Genomic DNA, 20,286 nt, shown 5'->3' with positions numbered 1-20,286 from the left:
GGGAAATGAGGAAACTGGAGAAGTCTGAGTTCATCCCTTGTGGTTGGAGGGTTCCTAAGCGGAAGATGAGGCACTCTTCCTCCAACCATGGTGTTGTTGTGGTCTGGCGATGGAGGAGTCCAAAGACCTGCATATCCTTGGTGGAGTGCAACTCCCCCACTGTGGCCTATCACCCTCACCTTGACCTCTTTCCACCTATCGCATTTCCAACGCCCCTCCCCCAAGTCCCTCCTCCCTACCTTTTATCTTAGCCTGTTGGACACACTTTCCTCATTCCTGAAGAAGGGCTTATGCCCGAAACGTCAATTCTCCTGTTCCTTGGATGCTGCCTGACCTGCTGCGCTTTTCCGGCAACACATTTTCAGCTCTGATCTCCAACATCTGCAATTCTCACTTTCTCCTCGACCATTCTTTGTACCCCCATTTCAGGTTTCCTGTCCCAACAGGTCACTATCTACATCAAACTCATCTCCCAGCTCAGCTCATGTTCTTCATTGATCCAAATTCTTCTGAACACAATTAACCTTCTCTGTCGTCATCAGATGATCAAACAGAAGCGCTAATCTTGGGTGATTTGTGTGTTAGCATGGGTGGCAAGGGATCTGTAACAATTCTGTAGTCACTACTCTCCAGATAAACTCTTGTTCATTAATCAGACCTTCTACTTGCTATTGTGAAGTGAGGTTCTAGTTGACTTAACAGATTTTGTCAATTCCAGAGTTTAAGAGTCTCAAATTCCTTCTACATTCATATCAAAATGCTGAGCATCCTCAATTTAAAGCTTCTATCCTATGGATTATTTTCGTTATCCATTTTCTCCTGGTTCTTGCCGAAGAGTAAAAACTATTTGAAGGGTACATCAGAAAATGGCCCTGCAAACACTAAATAGACAGCGCTTATGCCAGGGAGAGGTGCAATATCACAAAAAGGTATGACTTAAGAGTTAATTTGGTACTCCAAGTAGAAGTTGTGTCGGGTGCCTCAATCTGTTTAGTTCTGATGCCATGGATGCCACTTGACTTTTGGGCAACATGCAAGAAATGCTGTCAACTGGAGGAGCTTTATGACCAGATATCAGCACTTGTAGTGCAGCAGCAAGGCTGAGAAGTACATGGATGGCATGTCAAGGACTGTTCAGACAGCAACTCAAGAGTATGCAAGGAGAGAAAAAATGGATGACTATTACATGGAGGACTGAGCAAGTAGCACAGGAATACGAGATTTAATAATTTATGTAATGGGCATATGATTGAGGTCACCAGGCAGACATGTTGCCTTCCAGAATGTCACAGCACTTGCAGAAAATTCTGAAGAGTGAAAACCGAAAGCTTGAGGTCATGGTCCATATCATACCAATTATGTAGTTAGAGAGGGGTTAGGTGCAGTGGGCCAAGTTGAGAGAATGAGCAAAGAAATAAATAAGCAAATCCTCAAATACAATTGTCTTTGGATGACTTCTGCAAGTGCAATAGGAGGATAGCTCAGATAATGCATGATGGAGAAAGGGTGCAAGAGGGAAGCCTTGTAATTCCTGAAGCAAGAACAATGGTTCTGGGGAGGTGGAAGATGGACTGTTATGATAGTATATCCTTTAATGCAAGGAGTCGAATAAATAAGGCAGAATGAATGGTTGAAGGCACAAGGAGAGAATTTGAAGTTTTCTATAGAGAATTTTAAACATGGATTAAAAGGAACCTCAGTTTAACCTCAAATTAAACAGAAAGAACTGCAGATGCTGTAATGAGAATCAAACAGAAGTTGCTGCAAAATCTCAGCAGGTCTGACAGCATCTGTGAAGTGAAATCAGAGTTCATGTTTCAGGTCCGGTGACCCCTGCTGTTCTGAGGAACCCAAAATGTTAACTCTGATTTCTCTTCACAGATTCTACCAGACCTCCTGTGTTTGTTTCAGTTGAACCTTTCCGGTGACAGGTTTTTCAGACAGGATGGTGGGGATAAAGGAGGGAAGCTCTCAATATTGGTTAAGGAAGCAATCAGAGTTGCGAGGAAGATGACATGCTGGAAAGATCACCAGCTGAGAAATTTGGGTTGAACTGAAGGAGGACATGGGACAATCACACTATTGTACCTGACCCAAATTGATCACTCTCAAACTGAACACCCCATTCTATCGTGCAATGTTAACTACTGTCTTAGGGATCATTTATTCTAAGATAATTTATTAAACCTGCTCCATTACACATGACCAGATCTAAAATAGCCTGACCCCTGATAAGATTCACAGCATGTCCCTGGAATCTATCCTGAATGCACTATGAATTCTTCCTCATGACTACCACTATACAGATTTGGAAAATCAAATTGGCAAAGATTAAATTATCCAACCTTAATGTCCTGCCTTTTCACGATTTATTCTCCGCCCTCCCAAAAGCTACTGTCAAGGGACCGACAGACTACTTGCGAGTGGCTTCTCTCCCTTCTTAATTCTCAGCTTCACCCATTTGGTGCTTCTACCTCAACACTGCTGCCAATGCCATATCAACTGAAAGCCATTTTTCTGACACCAATCCTTAAGCCATGCATTTAACTCCTTTAATTACCCAATGCCACTTGGCATACCACTCAGGTTATAAGCTAATTAGGAGCAGAATTAGGCTGTTCTACTGCCTCCTTTTGTAACTTTGAATCCCTTTACTAATCAAAAATCTACCTTTCTCTTAAATACACTCAATGATTTGGCCTCCACAGTTTCCAACTTTATAATCGCTGCTCGTTGTCAAGAAATTAAATTAAATTGATAACAACTCGCTCCCCCCACTCCATCCAGCTGCCTGTCCTTTGATTGAATGCATAACCTCGGCTTAGTTAAAAATCACACAACACCAGGTTATAGTCCAACAGGTTTAATTGGAAGCACACTAGCTTTCAGAGCGACGCTCCTTCATTAGGTGATTGTGGAGGGCTCGTTCGTAACACAGAATTTATAGCAAAAATTTGCAGTGTGATGTAACTGAAATTATACATTGAAGAATTGATTGTCTGTGAAGCCTTTCATCTGTTAGAATACAGTGATAGTTTCACTTCTTTCATGTGTAAATCACAAAACCCTTCTTTTAAAGTTGCATTCTCGGGTTAGCTGTTAACAATGGTGATAGCTGGACAATATATTGAAGGTGTTAGCCCCCTGTGTTCTCCATCTATGACCTGATGTTTAGATTGATTCTAATCTAAAATGTGAGATAGCAGAATTTTACATAAATTCATACAGTTTTTGAGCTAAGTGCAATGTAACTCTGCAAGTACAAATTCACCACACAAAATATATGTGTGCATGTGGGTCTTTGCCTGTCTGTGTGTGTCTGTCTGTCTGTCTGGGGTGGGGGTTGAGAGTGTGAGAAAGTGTGTGAGAAAGTGTGTGTGTGTGTGTGTGGGTGTAGTTGTTTTCCTAAAGTACAGTATGAAAGTCAGTGAGTTTGCTTGGGTGTTTCTGGGAGAGACAAAAAGAATCATATCTGGTGAATCACTGAAAAAACATTGTAACCTCATTAGCGAAGTAAGAATTCAAAGCATGAAGAAAGGAGTGATACTTCATTGGAATTGAGTATCTGTAAAGTATATTGCTGAATAAAAGAGTTAAATCTTTCTTTTTGCTATTGATAATAAGATCTTCCCAAATTGTCTAATGAATATTTGGTTTAGTTTTCCTTTCATGCTATGTGAATATGTTCAGTTACTGGCCATCGCTACAGCCAAATTACAAAAATAAAACTTACAGAATATCAATAGCCCTTCTTCAGGATTCCTGAAGAAGGGCTTATGCCCGAAACGTCGATTCTCCTGTTCCTTGGATGCTGCCTGACCTGCTGCGCTTTTCCAGCAACATATTTTCAGCTCTGAACTCCAGCATCTGCAGTCCTCACTTTCTCCTGAGTGTCTATAAGGGTATGTGTGGGTGTCTGTGTGTACCTGTGTCTGTCCGTGTCCAAGAATGAGACAGACAGTCGAGAGTAGTCCATGGTGAGTTTGATGGTGGGATGAAACTTGGTGATGTCACTGTGTAGTTTTATCAGTGACTCCTCGCCATGGGTCCAGAGGAAGAAAATGTCATCAATGTACCTGGTGTACAATGTTGGTGTACACTGATGACATTTTCTTCCTCTGGACCCATGGTGAGGAGTCACTGATAAAACTACACAGTGACATCAACAAGTTTCATCCCACCATCAAACTCACCATGGACTACTCTCGATTGGGTCTCATTCTTGGACACGTGCGTCTCCATCAAGGATGGACACCTCAGCACCACACTCTACCGCAAAGACACAGACAACCTCACAATGCTACACTTTTCCAGCTTCCACCGAAAACATTAAAACAGCCTTCCCTACGGACAAGCCCTACGCATACGCAGATCTGCTTAGATGAGGAGGAACGTGACAGACACCTGGCAAGTACTCAAGGATGCCCTCACAAGAATGGTGTACGATGCTCAACTCATCGACCGCCAGTTCCGACGTGCCACAGCAAGGAACCGTAATGGCCTCCTCAGGTGACAGACACGTGCTGCAACTGACAGGGTATCCTTCATTGTTCAGTACTTCCCAGAGGCTGAAACATTACGCCATGTTCTTCGTGACCTGCAACACATTATCAATGAGGATGAGCACCTCACCAAGACCTTCCCCACACCTCCACTACTTGCCTTTAAACAACCGCCAAACCTCAAACAGATCATTGTTCGTAGCAAACTGCCCGGCTCTCAGGACAACTCCATACAACCCTGTCACGGTGGACGCTGCAAGATGTGTCAGATTGTGGACATAGATACTACTATTACGTGTGGGAACACCTCCCACCTTGTACATGGCAGGTACTCATGTGACTCAGCCAATGTTGTCTATCTTATACGTTGCAGGCAAGGATGCCCGGAGGCATGGAAAATTGGGGAAACCGAGCAAAGGCTACGACAACAGATGAATGGGCACCGCACAACAATCAACAGACAGGGGGTTCCCTCCCAGTTAGGGAACGCTTCAGTGGTCCAGGACATTCAGCCTCGGACCTTCAGGTGACCATCCCCCAAGGCAGCAGAGGAAAGTGGCCGAGCAGAGGCTGATAGCTAAGTTCGGTACCCAGAGGGAGGGCCTCAACCGGGACCTTGGGTTCATGTCACATTACAAGTGATCACCATTGCACTATACACACCCACACAGATATTCCTACACACACACACACACACACACACACACTCTCACATACACACGGACACAGGTACACACAGACGCGCACACAGACACCCACACACACCCTTATAGACACACACACTCCCACATGCACCCCCTCACAGACTTAAGACACTGCACTCACTACACACACACACACTTTCTCACACTCTCAAGCCCCACCCCAGACAGACAGACACACACAGACAGACAAAGACCCACATGCACACCTCTATTTTGTGTGGTGAATTTGTACTTGCAGAGTTACATTGCACTTTGCTCAAAAACTGCATACATTCATGTAGAACTCTGAGCTCAAAAACTGCATGAATTTATGTAAAACTCCATTGTCTCACTTTTTAGATTAGAATCAATCTAAACATCAGGTCATAGACGGAGAACACAGGGGGCTAACACCTTCAACATATTGTCCAGCTATCACCATTGTTAACAGCTAACCCGAGAATGCAACTTTTAAAAAAAGGGTTTTGTGATTTACACATGAAAGAAGTGAAACTAATCACTGTATTCTAACAGATGAAAGGCTTAACAATCAATTTTTCAATGTATAATTTCAGTTACGTCACACTGCAAACTTTTGCTATAAATTCTGTGTTACGATCGAGCCCTCCACAATCACCTGACAAAGGAGCGTTGCTCTGAAAGCTAGTGCGCTTCCAATTAAACTTGATGGACTCTTACCTGGTGTTGTGTGATTTTTAACTTTGTATACCCCAGTCCAACACCGGCATCTCCAAATCATAACCTCGGCTATTTCGTTTGCTGCCCAATCCCCTGATGCCCAAAACATTGTACCTTTTAGTGGTTTAAAGTCCTTGTGACCTCAATTTCTCACATTATTCAAAATGCTTCATGCACTAAGATACAAAGCCTATAGGTTTTTCTATTATCAAGTTGCCCTACACTTTTATGGTTTCTTGGTACCATGGAAAACACACACATCCTTTATTTTCTGGTATCAACCCAGCCACTTACCAGCCTTCTCTTCTATTTTTCATTTCATGATTTTCCACAAAATTGAACCCATTCCCCAATGATACAGTTTAAAGCCCTATCAATAGCCGTAGTTTAGCGACTTGACAGGACTCTGGTCCCAGCATGATTCCAGTGGACAAAAACAAAAACAAAACCACAAACTACTGGAGAAACTCAGGAGGTCTGCCAGAATCTGTGGAGAGAAATCAGAGCTATTGTTTTGGGTCCAGTAACCCTTCAGCTCAGAACCTCGCGAGCATCCACAATTCTTTTTGTTCAGTGATTCCAGTGGAGCCCATTCCATCAGAACAGCTCCCTCCGTCCCTAGTACTGCTGCCAGTGTCCCATGAATTCAACTCTCACTAATCTTTGAGCCACATATTTACTTCTATAAACTTGCTGATGGTTCAGGTGGTAGTCCAGAGGTTATTACCTTTTTTGTTCTGCTCTTAGCTGCTCATAGTCCCCCAGCAGAACTTCTTTCCTTCTTTTACCTGCATCAACATGGACATGACAGCTGGTACCCCCTCCACTCCAAGTTCCTCTGCAGCCCAGAAAAGGCATCCTGAACCCTGGCACACAGCAGGCAACAAAGCTTGAGGGATTTGCGATCCTGGCCACAGAAAAAAAAGTGTCTACTCCCCTGACAACCCTGTCTTCAAATTACAACTACAACGACATTTGTTTTTTTTTCCCCCAGCTCCATAATGCTCCAGTCAGTTTCAAGCCCTTTGGCACGTAAAAGATAGTCATGGTTGTTGCAGGTCAGTCATCGCAGCTCCAGGACATCTCAATCAGCAGTTCCTTAGGATAGTGCACTAGGTCGAAAAATCTTCATCTGCTTCAATAATCTTCCCTTGTCAGAAGTGAGGATGGTCACCGATGACTGCATCGTGTTCAGCACCATTCTCATCTCCTCATATAGTGAAGCAGTCCATATTCAAATGGAACAGATTCTGGACAAAATCCAGATTGACAAGTGGAAAATAACATTTGCAACACCAAATGACAGGCAATGAACAAGTTCATTAACAAACAAACAAACCTAATCACCACGGCTTGACACTGCATTAATCAATCCCCCATTTTCAACATCCTTGGGGTTACTATTGACCAGAAACTCAAATGGACTCACCACTTCAACACTGAGTAAGAACAGGTCAGAGGCTATAAATACGGCAGTGTGCAACTCACCTTGCGCTCCTGATCCTGAGCTTCAATTTATTGTTCAAAAATACCTTACAAACGCCAAGCCAAAATAACAAACAAAAAGCATCTCTTCCCCTCGATCAAACTTCCATGCTGCCTCCAAAAGGACCAAGCGATAACTCACTCGTATGGAGTCTCACCCCAGATGTGTTCTCTCCTTCCTGACATGCAAAGCCTACTGAGATATCAAAGATACTGAGTACCACTTTAAATGATCTGCACTTGAATTTAAGATCGAAATTGTTTGAAACCTTTCATAATGTAAGTTGTTCCAGTCCTGTCCATGTCACTGGTACTGAAAAAGGATGACAACAACTGGATTCCTACCCTCTCTTTCCAAGTTCTTCTTCAATCATGCCTGCATACAAAATGTTTCTTTTGCCTGGAAATCTAATGAAGCTGCAGAGATTTGAATACATGGCACAACAGTCAGCATGTGCCTCTATTGCAATTTGTAGACAAGGTAACAGATCTATCATTTCTATAGTGGTAAACACAAAGACTGGTGGACTAAGTCATGTAAATTTGGGTTGGCAGATTTTGAACCAGCAACAAAATTCTCAATTGAGCATCAGGGTGAAGTGACAAATGACAAACATGTGAGAACTTAAAAATTACACTTGTGTAAAGTAACAGAAAATCCATTCAACAATGACTTTTGTCAAAGAAAGTATAAATAATTAGAGATAAAGTCAATCCAAGTTGCAAACAGCATCAGCATGAACAGTACATGTTAAAATCTTCTTAGAATGGTTGTCAGCAGAAGCACATGTTAATCCACAGATTCAAAACCCAAAAATACTTCCAACATTATAGAACAGGAGGAACACCAATCAGCTCTATTTTTTGCTCCCAGATAAATGCATTGCAAACCGGTAGGAAAATATTCATTAAAGATGTAGCGTTAGAAAAACAATACTGCCGAGACATAACATCACACCATTCTGGAGAGATTTCACATTTAATGAAATGATTTACTTTAAGAGACGACATGGTAAATGCAAGAGCAAAGAAAAGTAAAGTACTGTACATGGTGGGATAGCTTTCATAATACAACATAGATATCGGACTATAAAGGCACACAGTCTTCCCAAGTGCTGGGCACGAGGAATGAATTGTCAAGCTCTCAAAGTGGCAGAAGGCACTGATGATGAAACACCAAGTTCTTTGCACCCAAATGTGTTGAATGAATTGGAACCAGATGGGAAGGACTTAAGAATTCAGGAAATACAAATTTTGCAATCGGTACATGCATCGCTGAGTTAGGTTCACTGGCCAAAGTAGGTTCACCACGTAGTTTATCGGCTAGCATAGTCAGATGATTGAGGGTGGACACAATAGTGGGGATAAGCAGACAAGTCAACAGCAAAATATTTTTTTTAAAAAGGCTCAGTATCCCAAGTGAGGGACAATAATGGAGAGCGAAACATTAGCAGTGGGCGTACGTGAGTGGAGAACTAGAAAATGCAATTCCAGTATTGACTGAGGGGACATATTTCAGAGGAAAGAGTAATGTCGAAATGATTTCCTCGCAGCCATTCTATGAGTTATAGTACAGAGATCTTAACAAGAAAAACAAAGCTACCATCAGACATAGTAACAGGGTAGCATGGTGATGGACAGCTTCCTAGGACAACAGATAAAAATACAACTCCCATAAAGAGAGGTCTTTGCGCCTACTAGTAGAATGGACGATACTGTGATAAATGGACGGCACGGTGGCACAGTGGTGAGCACTGCTGCCTCACAGTGCCAGAGACCCGGGTTCAATTTCCACCTCAGGCGACTGACTGTGCGAACTCCACACATTCTCCCCGTTTCTGCGTGGGTTTCCTCCCACAGTCCAAAGATGTGCAGGTCAGGTGAATTGGCCATGCTAAATTGCCCGACGTGTTAGGTGAAGGGGTAAATGTAGTGGTATGGGTGGGTTGCGCTTCAGCAGGAAGGTGTGGACTTGTTGGGCCGAAGGGCCTGTTTCCACACTAAGTAATCTAATCTAGTAATCTAATCTAAAAAACTGATTAGGAGAATAATCGATCAGAAAAACATCAGAAGGTATTCTGAAGTTGATGATTGAGGTTAACAGACTTGGTCACACAAATGGGTGGATGTAGAAATGGTTCTATTGAGAGAGACCAAAACGACTAAAGCAGGGCTGTGAGCTAGCTTTGAGCAATGCTTGTGGGAGAAATAGATTAAGGGAGACTTTCTTATGGCTGAGACGTAATTTTGAAAATCATTTTAACTATTTCAACAATCTTATTTTTCAAAGTATTGTTTTGATATTCATAAAATTATGTATCAAGGTAACATGCTCTCACGAGAGAATACTTTTATAGCCCCCAAAAGGAAGTGCCAGGATCAGAGCTGAAAACTTGAGAAATTGCGCAAATGCATGAATGGGTGAAGTGATGCTTCATGTGTATGATATCTTTTCAGTAAAGGTGCTCACAATTCAAGGTAGACTCAATGTTCTCTTCACAGTGCATCTTTATGATACATGTCGACAACTTTTGTAGGGGTGAGGAGGGACTAATAACTTTGATAGGGAGATGATCATTTGAATGAGGAAGCATTAAGAATAGGCAAACAAATCTCTGGAGCATTCAAGTACATGGGTGTCAAAATTAAGCAATGAGCCAAATCTAAACATATACAAAGAGGCATTATTGAAAACTCTAAATCTCTTGCAGTTCGTCACACCAGACTGAGATAGAAAGATGACGTTTCTGTTAAGGATTAGATAGAACAGCTGAGGAAATCTGTTGGCCAACTTCACTGGTGAAATCCAGAGACCAGGTCAAACAAAATTGTGATGTGCTGCAACTTATTCTGATCATGAAAAATACCCAGGTAGATGACATTTTCAGAGTAAATCGATTCTAAACAATTAAATAAAATGTATGAAAAAGTTCCCAAATTTTGATAGTTTCATGAATATGACAAAAAGATGATGTTTCGTGATGCTCACATAAATCTCGGTGATGGACTTTCCAGTGCTGGGGATTTGATATTTCTCATGGAAGAAAAGGGAAAAATTGCTTCTTGATATGGGAGATGAAGCAATTAAGACTGGTGAAGAACACATTTGCTGCTGAAACTCTGGCTATCAAGTAAAAACAGGCCTACTTGTCAAGAACACACATTGGTTTTCAATTACAGATATTCAAACAAAGTTGGTTGAATTTAACCACTTCAATTATCCACAATACAGAGCATTAATCAGTGCCTCCATAGGTCAGCTGGTCAGAATCAACATTACCTTTCATAAATCATATAAACAGTATATTTGACATGATTTCCATGACAGACTCAAGCTGCTAGGGAGAAATCTAAAACACCATTCAACTTCAAGAAAAATCTTTTAACAAGTGCTTTGGTAACTTAAAAAAAAATGTTGAAGCAAGATTCAACAAACCAAGTTTAAAGTTGCACAATGCCTTTTAAATATTCGTGGCAAGCACAATGGAAAATTGCATCGGGTCTTAAAACATTTTCCAATTTTTCTTGCACCATCATGTCGACTGTGGAATCACTTTAGAGAAAATAAGCTGAAGACACTGCAAAGTATTCATTCGTACTCAGTCAAGGAAACTACATATCTGAAGGATGCAATGCTCTTCCACAGCTTTGGAATAACCATTGTATCACAACACTTAAATCATATTACTCCATCAAAAAGCCAGTACAGTTATACTACAAATATTTTATAAAGCTGACAGCATCAAAAAAGTGACAATAGAGTTCCAGAAATAGGTAGAATACATAGAGCTATGCTGGATGATTTGCAACATTTCAATTCATTTTCTTCACTTCATACTAGGAAATTACAAGAAACTAAGAGATCACCATAACAACACACGTAGAGGTGTTTCAGCAGCCACTGAACACAGCTCTCAGGCACGAGTCAGAAATAACATGCACAGCAAAAGTTATCTGCAACCAATTTCTGCACAGAGCATTGTTTATTTGGAGAAGTTTTGAAAAAGTGATAAAAAGACAAATGCATCATAGATAAATGTACAAAGAGGCAAATACCTAATAATTGAATTAAATGAAACAAAAATACGATGGAATTCTGAAATTAATTACTGCATAAATATAATAGGTCCAGCAGCATCTGTGTACAGAAAGCAGAATTCACTGTTCCGGTCCAGTTACCCTTCTTCAGAATTCATCAGAGCTAGCAAAAGATGGGCATCAATGCTCAAGACGGGATGGGGAGGGGAGGGGAGGAGAGGAGTCATTGATCGGTAGAGAGAGAGAGATACAGACAGACAAAGACTCAGAGATACCAAATTTTGCCTGTCTCTGAGGTCTGGGAAGCATTCTTTGTTCCAGCTGTACTTGGCTCCCTACCCCACAATTCTTGCTCTGGTCCAATGATAACATCCCTCTCTCACCCAGAATTGGAAAAATTTATCAATTTAATTGAACATTTCTGCCCTACTCTCTCCTTCACCTGGTCCACCTTTGACTCCTCCTTTACATTCTTTGACATCTTTTTCCACTTTTGAGGGTAGGATGGCAACCTTTCTCCAACACAAACCCCCCAACTCCAACAGTAAACTACATGAAATATCTTAACACTCCACTGCTTGTAAAGACTATGCTATTTTTCCAATTTCTGTCTCCATCAGATCTGTTCCAAAAATGCCAGCTTCCACAAGAGGTCTTTGAAAAGTCTATTTTTACTTCAGCAAAGGAATCTCCGTCACTGTGGTCGACAGGGCCTTCAGCCTTGTTTGACCCATCTCCCACACTTCTGCCCTCACCCCTTCTCCTCCTTCCCAGAACACCTGTCGTGTTTACCCATTTTCACTTGCAAACTATCAGCATCCACACAGAAAGCATCATAATCTGCCATTTCTGCCACTACCAGACACACATTCCCCTTGTCAGTGTTCCACAGGCACTGTTCCCTTCAGGACATCTTGGTCCATTCCTCCTCCACCTGCAATTCTACCCCATAGCCCCCCATGGCACTTCCCATGTAATTGCAGAAGTGTTACACTTGCTCATTTACTTCCTCCCTTTTCACTATCCAAGAACCCAGACACAAGTTCCAGGTGAAACAGCAATTTACATACATTTTGCTCAATCTGGTCTCCTCCACACTGGGGAGATGAAATGCAGACTGGGCAGCTACTTGCAGAAAATCTTTGACCTGTCCACAAAAATACCCCTGAGCTTTCTGCTGCAGTGCTCCAGCGAAGTTCAATAAAAACTGGAAGAAAAGGAATTTATTTTTGGCTTGTATTCCCTCTTGCCTTCTGGACTCAATACTGAATTCAATAATTTTAGGGCCTGAGCATCTTCTTTCAAGTTCTTACCCCAACTGCCACACATTAGGCCTTGTCATCACAGGGGCTGCTACCACAACAAACTGTTAGCTTCTAATGGTCCCCATTAGAGCCTATTGATTCTCCCAGGCTGACGATTACCCATTCCTTTGCTCTCTCCTGGGCTCTATCTCCAGGTATTATATCCTACTCCTTGCTTGTCCCACTCCATCTTCAGCAGATGTGACAACCTGACAATTCATTGTCAAGGAGGGTTACTGGACCAGAAATGCTTTCTCACCACAGATGTTGCTAAGCTATCACTCTGAGGAAACATTGTTTCCTCACCCACCTGGTCAAAACCTCTTAGGATCTTCAATTAATCCATTTCTCTGAAGGCTACAGGTTTAGTCTATTTCACTCACACAACTCCTTACTCACTTCAGGGGTTAGTCTCGTCAACTTTGTCTGAGCAGCTTCCAATGCATTAACATTTTTCCTTAAGTTCAGTGATCAGCATTTTACACACCTCTCCAGATGGAGTCTCACCAATGAAGAAAGTAACAGAGTTACTATTGAGTCCAGTATGAGCTTTCTTTACAAGTTATAAGTTCTGAAAAGTTACACCGGACTCCTCTCGATAGATGCTGTCAGACTCAGACTTTTTCCAGCATTCTGTTTGTTTCAGGTGGCCAACATCTGTATTATATTCCTTCCACCTATTCCAACTCTCTGCTTCCTGTTAGCCAGCCAATCTTCCATCTATGCCAATATATTACCCAAAACACCAGGAGTGTTGGTTTCGTGCAACTGTATTTGATGCGGCATGTTATCAAATACCTTCTGGAAACTGCAACAGAATACATCTGTTGATTTTCCTGTATCCACTGCTCAAGCTACTTCTTCAAAGAATCCCAAGCCATTTGTTGAACATGATTTCCCTTGGACAAAACCTTTGCCAGATTATCTTGAACATTTCCAAGTGTCCTGTTATAATGTTGTGAATAATAACTTTGAACAATATTCCAATTCCAGATGGAAAGCTAACTGGCGAGTAGTTTGTTACTGTCCATCTCCTTCCCTTTTTGAATAAATGAGTTATATTAGCCATTTTCCAATCCAAAGAAATGTTCCCTGAAACTAATACTTTTTATTATATTAAATACATCAACTATGTTACTCACTACTTCTTTTGAAGACCAATTTCCCAAATTTTAGGCCCTTGCTAACAAATAAAAAAGTCATCACAGCCAGGCATACTATGTCATTTGTACATAGTGTCAAGTTCTGCCTCAAATGTATTTATTTGTGCCAATTTTATTAATTTATCCCACTGCTGTGCACATCCATCTTCTGCACATATTAAAAATGCTTGTTTATCAATGTAAAAGTTTATATTGCATTTATGGAAAGTTGAATCATTTAGTTCAACTGAAAACTTGAATCAATAGCCCAGAACACCATTTCAATTCCACTTTGAAAGTCATAAGTAAATTATTAAGTGTGGGTACTGGACAGGGCAACAGACTACATTCTTGGTAATTGATATGTAAGCAATATACTGTAGTGCTTTGGACCTCACCTACCAACAGTGAACCAATATTTTTAAATGCTACCAAAAAACTACAGTATAGAGGGAGAACGTACAGCAAAATATCACTTCACCACAAATAAGCCAACACTAAAATTATAACTCTGTTTCAAAAAAAAAGACCATGTTTTTGTTTGTCATTCATAAGATGACAGTGTCACTTGCTGGGTTAGTTTTCACTTCCATATTCCAACTGCCCTCAAAAGGACAAAAGTGAGGAACCTTTTTGAGCCACTACAGCCCATGTTGTGTACACATACCCATAGTACCATCTGTAAGGGAGTTCCAGGATTTTGACCCAATAACAGTTAAGGAATAGCAATTACGTTTGCAATCAGGTTTGTGCGTGGCTCGGGGGAAACTTCCAATGCATCTTGAACTTCTTGCGTCTTGCCAGAGATGCAATAATCTAGCCAAGTTGGTAACACTGCATCACAGATAGTGGACACCCTTTGAAAAATCAGGTGGCAAGTTACTCATTGCAGAATTCATAGCCTTTGCCTTGCCCCTGAAGCCACAGTACTTATTTGGTCAGGTCAGAGGCTAGAAATTATGCAAGTTATACAAACCAGAGTTTTATTTTTCCATAAAAACTGTTCAGTGTCTCAATAGTCCACATTAATATGACATACTAACGTACTTTATGTGGGCCATTTCAAGACAGTCAACATACTTCATGTATTCTGTACTCATTTAGCAAGGCAGCAGGACTTTTGCAAATCCTATGATACACAGCTATTATACCATATGAAACATCCACATGGCAGCTCGTGAGTTAACTGTGGATGTAGTGGAGTGCATTGCACATCACAGAGATGGAAGCCGTTCAAGACAGAATATATTTTTTACTGCAAGTAACTGCAAAACACAAACTTGATGCAGGTATTACAAAAATCAAAACATAATAAAACAACAGGATGAAATATGACAACACTCTTATGCAAGGAAGCACTAGCAGGATGCAACTTCAAGAATGAAAAGTCTCCTAATTCCTAAATATGCCTATGACTCAAACCACAGGTGCTGCGTGGCGATACAAATACTGAAGGAAAATGGGGATTATTGCAAGCAAACAGTCTCACTAAGGATTCATAGGATGTTTAACTTATACGAGCAATTACAGTTTATGTGCTGCATGTAACCTCCAGAAAATTTAGTGAAGCATTCTTTTAAACCACTGGCAAATATAGAGTTGATGGCTTCAACCATCCTGCTTATATTTCACATTTCAAAGAACCTGAAATTCAAAATGACAGAACTGTGCTAATGTCAAAAAGAAAAGGTTGCATTGGAATCATTCTGTAACATCTTTGAAACCCATCCAAGGGAATGCGTTGTCTCTTCAAAGGGCTCATAGACATGTTGAATTGATTTCTCAAGGTCCAATCTAAGCTCAGTCCAGCACCCTCACTTGCCAGTGGGAATTCAATTGATTTATTGATGCACAGCATTGAAGTTAATGCAAACTTTAAAGGTTGAAGTGCACATTTCTATTCTTTCCTTTCAAAACACTAAACTGAGCTAAAGCCAATGTGACGCACTTTTAAATAAAATCTAATTAGGTCTGATGTGTAAGAAACACATCGAAGACCTCTTCAAAAGCAGCATAAATCTCTAACCATTCAGCTTTTCTTTAGTGTTAAATATGTCTGCTTAATTTCACAATACAATGAAGAAGAATACTCTGTATACCAGGAACCATTTAATCTTCAAGATACATAGTTCCTAAGTATTTTAATTGGTTACTCAGATCTCAAATCCATTAATTCTTATGGAGAGCATCATGACACTTCATTAATGAAGACAGTCTTACTGCTCACAACTGACAGCTGCAAGAAACATCTTTTGTCACTGATGTGAACAGGAGCCAAGATGGGCTGAATGGTCTATGTGATGTATATTGCCAAGAAAGCGTATATCCTGGCAGTATCTGGAATCTAGCGTGACCATGAGTTTTGATGCAGTTTAACTTACTACTCTCACAATCGAAGCCTCTGAACAGCCCCTGTCTGAATCTGTCTTTCAAACACTGGAACACAAAGAACACAGAGTCATGAAGTTTGTTTTACCACTCAATTCAATCACAAGTTATTTTTGATTTCAAACTGTATTTGTAGTTATTTTAATTAATATGTTTTAATTTTGTTAAAATATACCTCTGGGTAAGTGTGATTTGAGCAGACATCTGGACAAGAAAGAAGGACACTGCACTACCAGAGCCTTTTAAATCAAGATTATGTTGTGAGCATCTCCTGTGGCTCACATTAAACTGTTGATAATTTTAAAATCAACCTGTCTGGACATTAGATTAGATTAGATTAGATTACATTACATTACAGTGTGGAAACAGGCCCTTCGGCCCAACAAGTCCACACCGACCCACCGAAGCGCAACCCACCCATATCCCTACATTTACCCCTTACCTAACACTACGGGCAATTTAGTATGGCCACTTCACCTGACCTGCACATCTTTGGACTGTGAGAGGAAACCGGAGCAACCCGGAGGAAACCCATGCAGACACGGGGAGAATGTGTAAACTCCACACAGTCAGTTGCCTGAGGCGGGAATTGAACCCGGGTCTCTGGCGCTGTGAGGCAGCAGTGAGGCAGCAGTTTGACATGTTATGACAAACTTCTGAATCAGGTACGACTTGAACGCAGGTCTGCGAGCTCAGAGGTACGGATGCTAATAGGGCTTGGATATTTAATACAACGCCCAAATAATTTCAGTTCTGAATGTTTCAACTACTCTAGCTTTATTAAGAAGAATTCTAGATTCCCTTCATGTATACAAAGCTTGACTGAATCAATGACCTCAAATTTCATTTTTTGGACATCCTGCACCATAGGTTTTCTCTGCCCATCCCAGTATAAGGTTTCCCCCCAAATTTCTGATTTCCTACTCTCTCTGACCTGTTCTCAATTTATTCTTGAATCAAAACTTAAATCACTTTGACCGAGTTTTGAACCGGTCTACACTGACTCGGTCTCCCAAATTAAACTCGTCTCGCTTGCCTGCATTTGGCCTACAGCTCTCAACTTTTACTATTCACGTACCTGCCCAAATGTCTTTTAAATGTTCTAGCTGTGCCTGCACCTACCACTTCCCTCGGCAGTTAATTCTATATACGGACCTCCGTGAAAAAGTTGCCTCTCAGATCCTTTTTAAATCTTTTCCTCTCTCAATCTAAACCTAATTGTGAGCTCCCAAACTCTAGGAAAAAGACTTGGCTATTCACTTTCTCTGTACCCCTCATGATTTTATAAACCTCAATAAGGTCACCCCTCAACCTCCTGTACTGTCAGGGAAATAGTCCCAGCCGACCAAGACTCTTGTTATAACTCAAAACCTTCTATTCCTGGCAACAATCTTCAAAGTCTGTTCTGTACCCTTTCCAATTTAATAATAGCAGGGTGACCAGAACTGTGCACAGAACTCCAAAAATGGCCTCAATGTCCTGTACAGCCTCAGCATGACATTCTGACTCTTACACTCAGTGCTGACTAACAAGGGCGAGTATGCCAAATGCTTTCTTCACCACCTTGTCTACCGGTGATGACACTATGCCCAGGTCTCTCTTGCTCAACAAGTGACTTTCAACAACTTGTGTGCCACTACAGCTGAAACGAAACATCAAGGATAGTGAATTTTTGCAGAATCGAGAGGTTGATTTGGAGGAAGTTTTTTTCCACAAAAGATGAAGCAAAGCTGAGTTCTGCTGTGAACATGTTGAGTATTCAAACTCAAAACTGGAAAAATAGCACAATATGAACTGAGAGGTGGAGGTGCAGGAAGTTGTGGATATGCTACATCCTAAGGATTAAGAATTAAGCAGAGGCATCTGAAACCAATTTGTTAGAATAATAAAAGTTGGTCGTGGTTTATATAGGGAAAGGTAATTAGTATGCAAGATGTGAACTGTAGAAAGCAAACAGAACCAATTGCTAAACCAATCAAGTTATTGGATGATAAATCCACCAATGTACATCAAGTGGAGGTAAAGATAGACAGAATAAACAAGATAACAGATTTACTGACAGCTGGAAACAGATATGGAAATTTTTGTAAAGAAAATAAAGAGCAAATTTAACCTTGTCACTGATTTTTTTTTAATCACTTGGTCACGCACAAATGCACACAAAAGTAGCATTGAATTACTTGAATCCAGATTTACTCCCCACTATCGTGTTGGACGGCTTCAGATTCATAAATTAACAGAAATATAGGATCATAGAGATGCACAGCCCAGACACAGACCCTTCGGTCGAACTTGTCCTTGCCAACCAGATATCGTAAGGTAATCTAGTCCCATTTCCAGCACTTGGGTCCATATCCCTCTAAACCCTTCCTATTCATACACCCATCCAGATGCCTTTTAAATGCTCTAATTGGACCAGCCTCAACCACGTCCTCTGGCAGCTCATTCCATACATGCACCACCCTCTGCATGAAAACGTTGCCCCATCGGTCTCTTTCTATCTTCCCCCTCTCACCCTAAAGCGAAACCCTCTAGTTCTGGACTCCCCAACCCACAGCAAAGACCATGTCTAATTATCCTATCCATGCCCCTCATAATTTTGTAAACCTCTACAAGGTCGCCCCTCAGCTTCTGATGCTCGAGGGAAAACAGCCCCAGCCGATTCAGCCTCTCCTTCAAGCTCAAACCCTCCATCCCTGACAACATCCTTGTTAATCTTTTCTGAACCCTTCCAAGTTTCACAGCATCCTTCCGATAGGAAGGAGACTTGAATTGCATGCAATATTCCCTAAGTGGCCCAACTAATGTCCTGCACGTCACAACATGACCTCCCAACTCCTATACTCACTGCTCTGGCAATAAAGGAAAGCACATTCAATGCCTTCCTCACTATCCTCACCTGCGACTCCACTTTCAAGGAACTAGAAATCTGCACTCCAAGGTCTCTTGGTTCAGCAACCCTCCCCAGGATCTGACAATTAAGTGTATAAGTCCTGCCCTAATTTGCCTTTCTAAAATGCAGCACCTCACATTTATTTAAATTAAACTCCAGCTACCACTCCTCAGCCCATTGGCCCATCTGATCAAGATCCCATTGTAATCTGAGGTAATCTTCTTCCCTGTCCACAACACCTTGGTGCCATCAACAAACTTACTAACTATACTTCCTATACTCAGGAGGCTGTCATAACAATCCAATGATTGCACATGATGAGACATCGATCAGCTACTCTCCGAGGCATGAGTTTTGACAGGGAATTACCTTCTCCATTGCTGCTTCTTATTTAATCTCTCAATTAATCATCCAACCATATATACTTGTAAGCTGAAGAGTCCACTATGTTCAGAGGCTTCCTTCTAATATTCTCTAAGATGCTCTAAACATCTAATATTCTTTCAGAGGCACGACTGAATAACAGCATTTGATTTCCTTGTGCTTCAAAAGATTGCACAATACACTACCTTGATATTTTGCAGAGTCATAATTTGTTTTTTCACTTGTCTTCCAAATTCCACCAACAATTTTTACCATTTAATTGCTGGTTTGCCACTCAAGCTTTCTCCTTACCTCTTATTTCTCCTCCTCCATTTAAACATGCAGAAAGTCCATTTAACACAATTATGCAAAGATGCACAGAATGGATGGTAGTTTCAACACCTGAACCAGACTTAACAGCATCATTAGAAATGCAGCAAGATAATACCTATTGGTTGGACTGGAGAAGGCGGACAAGTTCCAGTAGATGACGATGGTCCTGCAGGTGTCGACTGGGATTTTTCAGCCGGTGAAGAAGCATCCCGCATACGGCTAATGACACTGTCGGAGAGCTGTTTAGATAAAGTAGTGGAAATCTGTTCATATTAAGTTCCCAAATCCAAGGACCTATTATTCATTAAGAATAGCAATTTTTTAAAACTTGTTTTTAGCATAAACCATACTTCAGAAAACTTTTTAAAGCTGTACACTGTTCCCAGAGACTTACTTCATTTCAGAATAATTTTTGTTGCAGAAATCTCATTTCATTCCGCACACATGTTCTGTGAA

The 20,286-nt window shown here is 41.1% G+C and overlaps 1 protein-coding gene across 2 annotated transcripts in view; it reads right to left on the bottom strand.

The window, feature by feature from the left end:
• The window catches only part of chchd3a (coiled-coil-helix-coiled-coil-helix domain containing 3a), a 231,951-nt gene that overhangs the window by 203,286 nt on the left and 8,379 nt on the right, over positions 1-20,286 (bottom strand). For both annotated transcript variants that reach the window (XM_043714036.1, XM_043714037.1), the window contains exon 2: positions 19,946-20,069. In XM_043714036.1, the coding sequence (XP_043569971.1) occupies positions 19,946-20,069 (124 nt within the window). The remainder of the gene's footprint in view (positions 1-19,945; positions 20,070-20,286) is intronic.

Source organism: Chiloscyllium plagiosum, chromosome 23, assembly GCF_004010195.1.
Source record: "Chiloscyllium plagiosum isolate BGI_BamShark_2017 chromosome 23, ASM401019v2, whole genome shotgun sequence".
In the NCBI taxonomy this organism is placed as follows: domain Eukaryota; kingdom Metazoa; phylum Chordata; class Chondrichthyes; order Orectolobiformes; family Hemiscylliidae; genus Chiloscyllium; species Chiloscyllium plagiosum.
This window is presented reverse-complemented; position numbering and strand designations above follow the sequence as displayed.